The 12,892-nt window shown below is 36.8% G+C and overlaps 1 protein-coding gene across 3 annotated transcripts in view; it reads left to right on the top strand.

The window, feature by feature from the left end:
* LOC111581796 (plexin-B2-like) overlaps positions 1-12,892 on the top strand; it is a 272,748-nt gene that overhangs the window by 214,648 nt on the left and 45,208 nt on the right. For all 3 annotated transcript variants that reach the window (XM_055006285.1, XM_055006284.1, XM_055006283.1), the window contains 2 exons: positions 343-491; positions 2,312-2,447. In XM_055006285.1, the coding sequence (XP_054862260.1) occupies positions 343-491; positions 2,312-2,447 (285 nt within the window). The remainder of the gene's footprint in view (positions 1-342; positions 492-2,311; positions 2,448-12,892) is intronic.

Raw genomic sequence — 12,892 nt, 5'->3', positions numbered from 1 at the left:
GATAATTTGCTGTTTTTTTTACAGTTTTCAAATTTACAGTACTCCACTGTTCATTTTAAAAAAATTCTGACACCCTGCTTTTGTTTTTTGTTGTTGTTTTACAGTACAGAGTTAGCTGCAGTGTATAAAGAATAGTTCACTGCCTTCTGTAGTTAAAAGTTTCATTCCTTTTTCAGCTCTGACTGCAGCCAGCCTCACTGATGGATGTTTATAATTGGAAAAAAATACTAAATATTGTAGTTTTCTGGAGGTGACGCTCTTTAGAAAGCATCTCCTGTAACCTACTCTATAAATCCGGCTGCTCGTTTTATATTTCCTGTTATTTCTCATCTTTTCGTGCAGATCGTCCCTCGTTACGGGCCTCTGAACGGTCGGATCTCGGTCACCATCAAAGGCTCCAACATGGGGATAAAGAAGGAGGACATCAGGAAGATCACGGTGGCCAGAGTGGACTGTGTTCACCAGGAGGACAGATATTCTGTCTCCACCAGGTAAAACCTCGTTAACATGCAGCCGGCAGCAGCGACCAGGTGAAGCCGAACACGTGAACCTCTGACAGGCTGCTGACATTAATTAATTACTGCGCATAACCGGGCCTCGCTCTCCCTCTGAGCTCGAATTAAAGCTTCAAGAGGCGAGGCGTCGATCCTGCCGCCTCTAATCTCTTTTTGAAGCTGATTTTTTTAATGTCCTCAGACTGATGTTCGAGTGCAAAAGGGGCAACTTTGATCAGAGTCGAGCCGAAACTTGATTAAAACTCCTGATTGATTTGAGATTCAAGAGTCTTATTGACATGGTAAAGGGGAAAAAATTCACTTTTCAAACTCTACTGAAGTAAGATACAATGTTAACCCTCTAAACTCAAGTGTTTTTTGTCAGAAAATAGTTTAAATACAACCATGTTGTTCAGAATAAGAAGCTGGTTACGAAAATCGTTTTCCATTTCCTTAAAAGTTCCACATAAATAGCAGCTGTTTCATCAGAGGCAAGCTAATAAACATCTTTAGCTATATTTTGATTCAAATTCACAAAAATATGTGACGTCACCTTTATGCAACTGTGACCCACCGACTGAAACCAGCGGGAAAAAACACACAAGTCTCTAAAGTAAAATAAAGGAAACAATTGAATTGGTTGCAAAAAAAATTTTCCGTTTCCTTCAAAGTTGCACATCAATAGCAAGTGTTTAGTCAGAAACAAGCTAATAAACATCTTTAGCTATAATATGATTCAAATATTTCCAAATCCTGATTGGTACGCAAAAATATGTCATATCAACTTTGTGCAACTGAGCCCCGCCCATTGACACGTGAGAAAAAACACAAAAACACGAGTCTCTAAAGTAAAATTACAACAATTGTGTTAGGAAATAGTTGCACTGGTTACAAAAACAGGTTTCTATTTCCTTCAAAGTTGCACGTTAATGGAAAATTCTGCTACCATCAATGAAAATGTCCTTTAAGATTTCTATATTTAAGAGGTATTGCAGGAAAGAACTGTGTAAATAGTGTTGAAAATTAAACGTATATGTATTTGCTGAATTATTGCAACAAAATTCACACATTTTATGTCGTAAATGCTGCAACTTTTAGACTTTGATTGTCCAAGTTCATATATAAAAAACATCTGCCATCTCATTTTTCACTGCAGTATAAAGTCACGCATCTCTATGGAAACCGAACAATCATGCAGAAAAAGAGAGAAGAATATCTTCTAAATCATAAATAAGAAAAAAAATCAAGTTGAAATTACTTTGATTTTAGAAACGCTACATTAAATCTTATTACTTTTGCTTTCGCACCTCTCACTGGATGAATTTTGCTCTGGCAGACTAAGAAAAACGGTGAAACTCTCAAGAAATTGCAAGATTCTAGACTTTATAATAAGATATTTTTTGTCAGGTTGGAATTGATTTGAAGCTCTCGAGCTCCTGGAGCTACAGTGATTTGCAGAAAATGAAGCAGTAAAGAAAAAGACAGTCAAGCACTGTCGCCTTTTGGCTTGCTCTGGGGGTCAGGCATATGGGTTCTGTAAAGCGTCTCGAGACAATTTGACTGTAATTGGCGCTATATAAATAAAATTGAATTGAATTGAATTGAAGAAATTCTGTGGTTCCAGCTTCTGAAATGTGAATGTTTTGTTGTTTATTTGGTCTTTTACAATTGGAAATCCACTGTGTTTGTGCTTTGGACAGAAAAAGATGCCACTTTGTTTTTAGAGGAACCATTTTTCACCATTTTCTCAGAGTATGTTCTTAAAAATGGTCATTTCTGATCTAGTATTTAGTGCCTTCTTGTGTTTCTGTCCTCAGTGTGGTTTGTGAAATCGGCCCAGCGAGGCGAGTTCCTCCATCCGACCTCCCGTTCGAACCAACCAACAGTGGAGCAGTCGAGGTGGAAGTGGAGGGAGGAAGAAGAGGAACATCCAAGGTCGTCTTCACCTACCGGGTATGTCTGAACCCAAACACTGCACTGAAGATGCTTCCAGATGTAGATATTCTTTAAACAACTGCAACCAAATCAGATTTACTTCCACTCAAATGTTAAACTATAAGCCAATAGGAATTTGTTAAAGACTGAAACACTTTAAAAAACCATCTTCACCAGTGGAAACGGTAAGAAAGTGTATATTGGCTGGTAAAGCGGCACCATGACAAAGACCTCTGTGCTTTTAATGACCTCCATCACTGTGGCTGATAATCAACGCTATTGAAACAGTTTATGTCACATTCAGAGCAGCAGGAATTCTTTCATTTGAGTCATTTCCTGTTGTCATTTACCATTTCAGAAAAGATTTTTGCCAAAGAGTGAATCGTGTGTAGAAGATGATTCTGGTATCAAGTGATGGTAAAAATGCTCCTTTCATTGCCTGGAATTGTTCTGACCAAACACCTACCAACATGATGATATGAGCCGTGAAAATTTACCCAGAATGCACTTTTTAAAGTTTTCTCTGGTGAATTATCAGTAAAACAGAAACACATCCAAGGTACCAATAACTGTGTCTCTGACTCTGTCATACACATTAAACTGCTGCAGTTTTACTGTTCACACTACGATACATCCCATAATACTGATGTTCAAAGTTGGTTGTAGTGAAAATTGGCCATTTTTGAATAATTTTGGTCAAGTTTTGAGTCATTTTAGATACATTTTTAAACATTTTCCACCATTTTTTTTCCATTTTGAAAATATTTTGAGACATTTTAGATAAGTTTTAATCAGTCATTTAGACGATTTTCTTTAAAATTTGGAAAAGGTTTTAGTCATTCCAGAAAAACTTTGAGGCATTCTGGATATCGTTGAGCTATTTTGGATAGTTTTTATTCATTATTGAAAGGTTTTGCAGTATTTTGGATCATGTTGAGGTATCTGGGATGATGTTTAAGTCATATTGGAGAAATTATTTGACATTTTGGGCCACTTTTGAGTCATTTGTGACAAACTGAAACAGAAACACATCCAGGATACCAATGATTGTTTCTATGATTATTTGTCATAGACATTAAGCTGCTGCAGTTGTAATGTTCAAACTACGATACATCCCATAATGTTGGTGCTCAGAGATGGTTATAAAATTTATAGGACAAATTTTGTTGGTTTGGTTTACCTTATTTAGGCCCGATTTTTGTCATTTTAATCAAGTTTTGAATTATTTTGGACAAACTGAATCACCAAAGTCATTTTGGAAAAGTTTGAGGTGTTTTGGAAATTAGAAACCATTTTGAGCCACTGTACAAGTCTTTTTCTCATTTTGGAGAGGTTTTTAAGTGATTGTGGACACTTTTTTTCTGCATTTTGGTTAGATTATAACTCATTTAGAACAGGGTTTGAATAACTTTTGACAGGTTTTTGTCATTTTAGTTAAGTTTTCAGTCATTCTGGACAAATCGAGCCTTTTAAGAGTCACTTTGGACAATTTTCTTTCATTTTGGACACATTCTAAAACATTTAGGATAATGTTTTAGATGTTTTGTGCATTGAAAGGTCCATTAAAAAGCTCAAAATCGACCCAATTCTACGCAGTTTAAAGGCTTGTATGTTTCAAAATACTTGGATGTGAATTTGTGTCGGTCAGGCTCTAAGGGTTAAATTACTCTTTGTAATAAATGATCTGAATCATCAAGAAAATGAGTCCAGTTGATCAATAGTTAGTTTCAAATACCCACAAAGTTATTTTTAAATATTAAAAATATAGAAACAGAGGCATTTCTGGTACAACTTGACCTACTTCCAATCTGCTGGGATGAAGTATAAATACTAGTATGAAAGTAAAACTTTGCATATCTTCATTAAATGTACTAAAGTTTTTGGAGATAAAGAATCAGATTTGGTTGGGTTTGTTTTTATAAATCACAGGTTGAATGGACTCACAGACTCAGGTCATGATATTCATCTCTAAACGGTTAAATCTTCCAGACTTCCTCACATCTCTGCTCACGTTTAAACCTGCAGCGTCGACTTCACCTCAGATAGCCTTTAAATCTGTCTGAACCTCGACAGAACTGGTTTCAGGGAAGATAAAAGAAAGAAACTGCAAGCTGCCCTGGAGCTGATTCTAATGTCCCTCACAGACTTTAAAGCTCCTTTATCTGAGGGTTTTGTAACTCTTCTTCTTCTTGTCTTAAATGTGTTGTGTGTCTGTGATGGTTGTCTTTCGTTTACTGGGAGAAAGATCTGAATGTCAGTAAGAATAAATGATTAAATACAGCTGATAATCTCTGATCCATGCAGACTTTTACCTTCATACTATGAATATTTACATACTTCCAGGCCCTCAAACTTCATAGATTTATCACTTTTTAATGGACCTTTTCCATCATTTCTGAGCCTCAGAACTTCATCAGTACAGCAGATAGACACATCCGAGTTCTGGTAAAAACTGACACCAGATCAGTTTTACATCCATCCAGGTGTCACAGTCTGAACATTAAATCTGGCTGTCGTTCAGCAATGTCAATCATTGTCAGTGTTTTCTGTTTCAGTTTGTCTAAAATGATTGCTAAAAGAATCATCCAGCATGCTTCAAATGTATCCACATTTTGTCAGAAACTGTCCAAAATACCTCAAGCTTTTCCAGAATGACCTGAAACTTTTTTTAAAACTGTAACAAAACTTGTCCAAAATGACTCAATTGTCCAAAAATGGTTAAAACATATCTAAATAACCTGAAGCTTTTCCAAAATGCCACAGAGCTTTTTCAAAGTAAAAAAAAAATATCCAAAATGACAAAAAAAAAATGTCCAAAATGGTCCAAAACACATCCTTTAAGACATAAAAAATTGCCAAAATGACTAAAAATAATCTTCCAAAATGGCTTAAATTTAAATACCTTTTTCTATACGCATCGAGCATCAGTATTATGGGATGTATCATTGTTTGAACAGTAAAACTGCAGCAGTTTAATGTCTATAACATAAAGTCATAGAAACAATCATTGGTACCCTGGATGTGTTTCTGTTTTCTGATATTTCATCAGAGACAATTTAAAAAGTGCATTCTGGGTAAACTTTCAAGGCTCATATAAGCATGTTGGTAGGTGTTTGTTCAGAACAATCAAAGGAGCGTATTTAATTCACTATTCATCAATCATGGCTAGAAGTTGTGTCAAAAAGTAGGTAAAATTGACCTTTTGGAGTTTTTCCCTTCTGTTCAGTTTATTCTAAAGCTGCTTTGTTTTAAAGTTTGCAAACTTACAAAAGCCCAAAGGCACAATAACAGCAACCCTTCAACTTGAATTTCACTCATTCAAGTCGCCGGGAGTCAAGTCTGGTGAGCAGAGCAAGTGGAGAGCAACTGTTGAGTAGTTATGTCCAAAAAACGTGGACATTTTCAGTGCCTTTGCGCAGGTAGGATGGCATAATTTAGGTTTTCTGTGCAGAATATTCCCCCTCAAAACCTTTGGGAGGTTTCAGAATAGCTCAACTCTGGTGCCGAATTTATGCAGCACAACCTCATAAATGTTGAAGAAAACATCGTCCATCATCAACTGTTTGGTCTCCGGGTGGCAACCATAAACACAACTGTTGCCCCTGACAAGGAGCCTTGACTTAAAGGTTGGCTCAGTTAGATGGGAAATGGTAAAGTCCTTTGTAAAAATGAAAATGCACACCTTCAGGTGGTCAGAACGAGGCTTCAGGTGAGAATTTCAGACGTGGCAGGAGCACTGGGAGCAGAGTAGCGCTGCACCAGGAGGCTATAGCACTAACAGCCAAATATAAACCATTTTTAGCCTTCTCTCGACGCAGTCCTGGAACTTATTGATCGCACCTTGTAACTGCAAATCAGTGACCACGTAGCCTTACTGACTGGATGTAGGTTACGAGTATAAGCCAGCCATTGATCGATCATTTCAATCGGCAACAACAACCCCCAGGCAGAAAACTACTGCACTGAAAATGAAAGTTCTACAGAAGATTTGGATCTTGTAGTTGTTTTTTTTTTTGCGGTTTATTATCCATTTTTGTCTCAGAACTCATCTTAATGCATGCAAATATTCCACAACAAGAATCCCAGCTGTCGCTATTTTGAGGAAACACCCAAAATACAGGAAATACCAACAAGTCACAAGTGTTTTTTACTTCTACAGCAAAATGATAGTGTGGTTAGCTAAGTGAGACTAATGCTAACTGGATGCTAATGCAGGTCCACTCTTAGATTAAAGATCTCCTGTGGAGTTTGGTATCAACAGCAGCAGTTTGAAGCCGTGTTTTTACAAACGCAACAGGTTCTGTGCGATTCAGCACACTGATAATTAGAGATAATGAGCTCAGAGGCTCAGCGAAGCGTCATTTCAGAGCCATGAAAACACCACAGGAAACCTTTTAGCGGTACAACACACTTCCTGTCTGCTTCACTAGACACAGAGTCAACATGTGCTGCCGCCGCATTCGTACAGTAGTTTGATTTCCGTCACGTTTGCTGTCGCTTCCTGATTTTCCTCCTTAAAGCGTCTCGTTCCAGCTGCAGGACGCTTTTAGAAATTTTTAAATCCGGCATCCTGGAACCTGCAGATGCTGCGCACGAAACCTCATCAGAGTTTCTGAGGCGATACGAAACACAACCGCTTCAAAACCCAGCGGATCAAACCCCCGAAACATTAAAAGGTTTATCACAAAGCAGAAGCACACAGCTCCTCAAAGATGCAGCAAAAATATCCTTCACATACAAATTCACACATTCACCGCTGCACAAAACTCCATTCAACTTCTCTTTTTTTCTTACCTGAACAGAGAAACAAACACGATCAAAATAAATACGTTTCACCTGCTGTTCAGTTTTGTTTCCCATCTCAGGCTCAGTTGTTTAATTCAAATAGCGATGTTCATTTTCATATTTGTTGTTTGTTTCTATTGAGCTGAGAAAAAGCTAATTAAAGCAAACTGCTGAGACTAATTTACATCAGCAGCGGCGCATCTCTGAGGCTCAGCTCAGGGTATAAACTGTGGATCACTGCTTTGTTCATTCGTCTAACTGTCAAAAACGGGATATTAAACCAACGCTACAGAAATACTAAGAGGCAGAGCCGCCTTGTAGAGGTTAACCGCTCAGGTAATAAAATAGCTCATTAAAATTATTAGTCTAAAGGTCACAAAAACATTTATTAATGACATTTTCCTGCTTTGGCTGCATTTTCAGGTAATTTAAAGGAACATTAAGGACAAAGAGGAGAGTTGAGCTGAAATTCATTATCAATTAAGCAATTAGCTGATCAATAAAACGTGACTGCTGTAGTGATTAGTCGTTTATTTGGCAGGAAATGGGACAGATTGTAGTTTTTCTGTTATATATTATTGCAAACTGATTATTTGGGGGTTTAAGAGAAATAAACTAACCTGAAGATGCATTGTTTTACTATTTACTGGCCTTTTAATTGCATTTAAAGCAAAATTGACGCTAATAATTAGCCACAGTGCCACAGGAGAGGACCACATGTGACTTTTAGCAAAATGTTGAACAGATCTGACATGCTAAAGACAATATAAAGAGGCAGAAAGACATGACAGTATGTAATGCATAATATATGGTATGTTTAAGCCCTTAAAAACCTGGTTTCAGGTCTTAAATATTTCTCTACAGTATCAAACAATAATAATCAATAATTAGCAATGATAAACATCAATTGTATAGTCAGAGACAAGCTGATAAACATCTTAGGTAATATTTTAATTCAAATATTTCTGAACTCTGATTGGTACATTAAAGTTTGTCACATCAACTTTGTGCAGCTGAGTCCCACCCATTGAAATGTGTAAGAAGAGTTTAGACAAAAACACAAATACACAAGTCTCTCATGTACAGTAGCAACTAAATAGTTGTGTTGGTTGTGAAAATAAGTTTTAGGTCCTTTAAAATTGCTAAAATTTGTTCATTTTTCCAACAGAATAGCACATCTTAGAGGAGAATTAGTGGGATTTTTTTTAAAAAAGATAATATTCCTTTCTAACCTCCCACTGGGTTTTCAGTTTCAGAGGGGTTTATAGGTTTGTTCAGATTTCCATCTCCTCTAAATCTGCTGGTGAATCTCTGAATTAATATTAATAGATTCATAATTGCCCTGAGAAAACAGACTTTTTAGTTTTCACAAAAAGTGGTTGAACCAATGGGATTTTTTGGCAAATCTTTAAATGAAACATGTAGAATATAGGGATTGTGATTAAATTTAATCATTTTCAAGTCAGATTTGGTTCATTTTCCTGACAGAAAAGCTCATGCTGGTTATTTTTTTTAGAGTTAATTTGTCTTTCAAGCCTGTTGGTAGGTTTTGGGTTTCAGAACATTGGAATACTCGCTGAGACTAATTTACATCAGCAGCGGCGCATCTCTGAGGCTCAGCTCAGGGTATAAACTGTGGATCACTGCTTTGTTCATTCGTCTAACTGTCAAAAACGGGATATTAAACCAACGCTACAGAAATACTAAGAGGCAGAGCCGCCTTGTAGAGGTTAACCGCTCAGGTAATAAAATAGCTCATTAAAATTATTAGTCTAAAGGTCACAAAAACATTTATTAATGACATTTTCCTGCTTTGGCTGCATTTTCAGGTAATTTAAAGGAACATTAAGGACAAAGAGGAGAGTTGAGCTGAAATTCATTATCAATTAAGCAATTAGCTGATCAATAAAACGTGACTGCTGTAGTGATTAGTCGTTTATTTGGCAGGAAATGGGACAGATTGTAGTTTTTCTGTTATATATTATTGCAAACTGATTATTTGGGGGTTTAAGAGAAATAAACTAACCTGAAGATGCATTGTTTTACTATTTACTGGCCTTTTAATTGCATTTAAAGCAAAATTGACGCTAATAATTAGCCACAGTGCCACAGGAGAGGACCACATGTGACTTTTAGCAAAATGTTGAACAGATCTGACATGCTAAAGACAATATAAAGAGGCAGAAAGACATGACAGTATGTAATGCATAATATATGGTATGTTTAAGCCCTTAAAAACCTGGTTTCAGGTCTTAAATATTTCTCTACAGTATCAAACAATAATAATCAATAATTAGCAATGATAAACATCAATTGTATAGTCAGAGACAAGCTGATAAACATCTTAGGTAATATTTTAATTCAAATATTTCTGAACTCTGATTGGTACATTAAAGTTTGTCACATCAACTTTGTGCAGCTGAGTCCCACCCATTGAAATGTGTAAGAAGAGTTTAGACAAAAACACAAATACACAAGTCTCTCATGTACAGTAGCAACTAAATAGTTGTGTTGGTTGTGAAAATAAGTTTTAGGTCCTTTAAAATTGCTAAAATTTGTTCATTTTTCCAACAGAATAGCACATCTTAGAGGAGAATTAGTGGGATTTTTTTTAAAAAAGATAATATTCCTTTCTAACCTCCCACTGGGTTTTCAGTTTCAGAGGGGTTTATAGGTTTGTTCAGATTTCCATCTCCTCTAAATCTGCTGGTGAATCTCTGAATTAATATTAATAGATTCATAATTGCCCTGAGAAAACAGACTTTTTAGTTTTCACAAAAAGTGGTTGAACCAATGGGATTTTTTGGCAAATCTTTAAATGAAACATGTAGAATATAGGGATTGTGATTAAATTTAATCATTTTCAAGTCAGATTTGGTTCATTTTCCTGACAGAAAAGCTCATGCTGGTTATTTTTTTTAGAGTTAATTTGCTTTTCAAGCCTGTTGGTAGGTTTAGAGGTTCAGAAAGATGGTATTCTCGTAATATATTTGTTCAGATTTCCATCTCCTGTAAATCTGCTGGTGAATTTGTGTTTTCTTTCTCTTTGACTAACTCACCAACTATATTTGAGTAGCTGCTGCTTTTGTCTTTGCTTCTACCTTCCAACCAGGCGGAGTTGTTCTGAGTTTGTCTCTCTTTGGGGATATTTATTTTTGTGTTTGCGTCTCGACGCTGCCAGAACAGCGAGAACAAATCTGAAACGCCGACGAGCCAAATGCTTAAGTGCGTCTCAGCAGCTGTGCTCACTCGTGCTGTGCTGATTTAGAAAACATTGTTCATCTCCGCTCCAGATTCATATTCATACCTTTTATTTTGGCTTCCAAGCAGCCACAGCTAGCTTCTTTCACACGCCGTGCTCGACTGCTGTGTCTTATTTCACCAGACAGATTGGCTTCTTAAATTTCCATCCTCCAGTGAAAATAAGAGCTAATATTCCCTCTTGTTCTGTTCGCCGTCCTGTCGGCGCTGAACAAAACCTTCCAGAGCAAACAGGAGAGCGACCAGCTGGTGTGTTTTCAGCTTCTTTCTCAATATACTTCTCGAGCGCGCAGGTTGAAAAACTCCCTCATGGCGCTGATTCTCTTCTTTGTTGTTATTGTTTTTAGTTAGAGCTCGCCGCCTAAATACAGCGGGGTTCAGTTGTTGAGTTATTTAGCTTCGGAGAAATTAAAATATGTTTGGTTTTGATGTGATCAAAGCGTTCGCACCTGCAGGATGGCGGTTGGGACAGAATGAACTCGGCTCGGTTAAAGTTTCATGTTTGCGTCTCGTTTTATTTTCTTCTCCTGTCTGTCTCTGCCATTTGATTTGACACATCTGAGGGAGGTTTTTATTATTATTTTACTCTCCGAGTGTGATTATTTTCATGCCAAAGTGTTCTCAGTTTGGAAAGTTTGACGTATAAAGGGAAAATTATCAGGTTGTTATTGTTTGATTGGCACAAAATCCAACAATGAAAGTCGACAAGCTCATTCCTGGAGAAAGTTTTTTGTCTTTATTCAATCTGAGTCTTTTAATATTAAGCGTCTGCCAATGTGGAGCCCCATTTTACTGAATAATACACACTTCAAGTACAATAAAAGTTTTAAAATCAACCCAGTGTATGTTTGACAGCTGAGTAGTTCTTTAAGAAAATGGTAGAATAAACTGGTTTAGTCCTTATAAAGCTAATTTCTCTGATCATGACAACTGTACAGGGGATGAATTTGTATAAAACTCACCTTTTTAATGTGTATTAAGGTCAAAATCATACATAATTAAGGGCGTGGCCTTCACAGGACAGTTTATAGTTTGATGAGTTTCCGCCTATTTGTTCATTTTTTAATTAGATGGGAGTTCAGAGGAGTCAAGCATTGCTAAGATGGAGACATAAGACAAGATAAGATGAGGAATACAGTTTTTATGACTCTGAAGACATTAAGCTGCTGCAGTTTTACTGTTCAAACTACGATAAATCCCATAATACTGATGCTCAAAGTTGGTTACAATCTCGAGGAAATAACAGTACAGAGCTTCTTTTAAGCCATTTTGAAAGTATAAATAGATTTTCTCTTTTGTTCTTTTATTTTCCCAGTTATTTATTTAAATTTTCCTTCTTCAAAAATCCAGATGTTGCATCCGTTTCCATTCCATCCTGTATTTTCTCTCTCTTTTTTTGTAATTTACTCTTTATCACAAGTAAGTCCAACACAACTATGTACACAGAGGGAGTGATTCTTTACGAAATCCTCATCAGAATAAAGATCAGGTCTAAATGGCATTACTGATGTGACCCATTTTTCACAGTGGGAAGCAAATAGTTCAATAATAGATTGTTTTGGGAAATAGCTTCTAAAAATGTCACTTTGGAACACGGAAATTGGATTTTAGAGGTTTAATTCATGGCTAGAAAGTGAATCAAACACATAAAACATGATGGTGTTCCTGCTTTTTTTATGTGTCTAACAGATCTGATCATCAGTGGAAGCCTGAGTGATGTTAAAGTGCATTTATTCGCTGTTTCCTTTGTTGTATTTTGCTTTTATCTTTACTTTTCCACATAAAAACGTTCACCGTCGCTCCCAGTGAAGCTCCATCTCTCTGGATTACGCTTGTTTTATTGTGTTTTATTTTACTCCTACTTGCGGCTGCTTCCTAACGGAGTCGCTCTGCTGGTCTCTGAATGTTAGATGTGTATAAACAGTGTTTACCTGAACCTGCTGCGTTCCTCTGCATCCAGGTGGTCGGCCATATGTTGTTTAAAGTGACCATCTGGAGCAGCCTCCCAGAGCGCTGTTTGACCTTTTGAGCTGAACAACGGCCTTCTAGGCAGATTAAATTATGCCTCCTGACTGTTTGATTCTGATCAGTCAGTCATCAGGTGTTGGTGTGGGACCATAAATCTGACCGGCTGCAATATGGGGCCCTAAATAAGCCTCACTTGGCCTCAATGGGTCTCAGGTGTATCAGTAAAGGCGTGATAAATGCAGTGTCCTATTTACTGCCATCAATTTATCCAATTCACTTCAAATATATTGTAATATTTAACCCTCTACGCCCGAAACCTGGTGGGAGGTTTGAAAGGAATGTTATCTTTTAAAAAAAATAAGAAAATTACACCAGTTATCTGAGCTAGAAACTGCAAAAAATAGAGAATTGTCAGATTTTCACCTTTTTTTTCACAAACTTTTATCTCT

Source organism: Amphiprion ocellaris, chromosome 21 (genome assembly GCF_022539595.1).
Source record: "Amphiprion ocellaris isolate individual 3 ecotype Okinawa chromosome 21, ASM2253959v1, whole genome shotgun sequence".
NCBI lineage: Eukaryota > Metazoa > Chordata > Actinopteri > Pomacentridae > Amphiprion > Amphiprion ocellaris.
The sequence above is the reverse complement of the archived record's forward strand: the minus strand, read 5'-3'. Positions and strand labels throughout refer to the sequence as shown.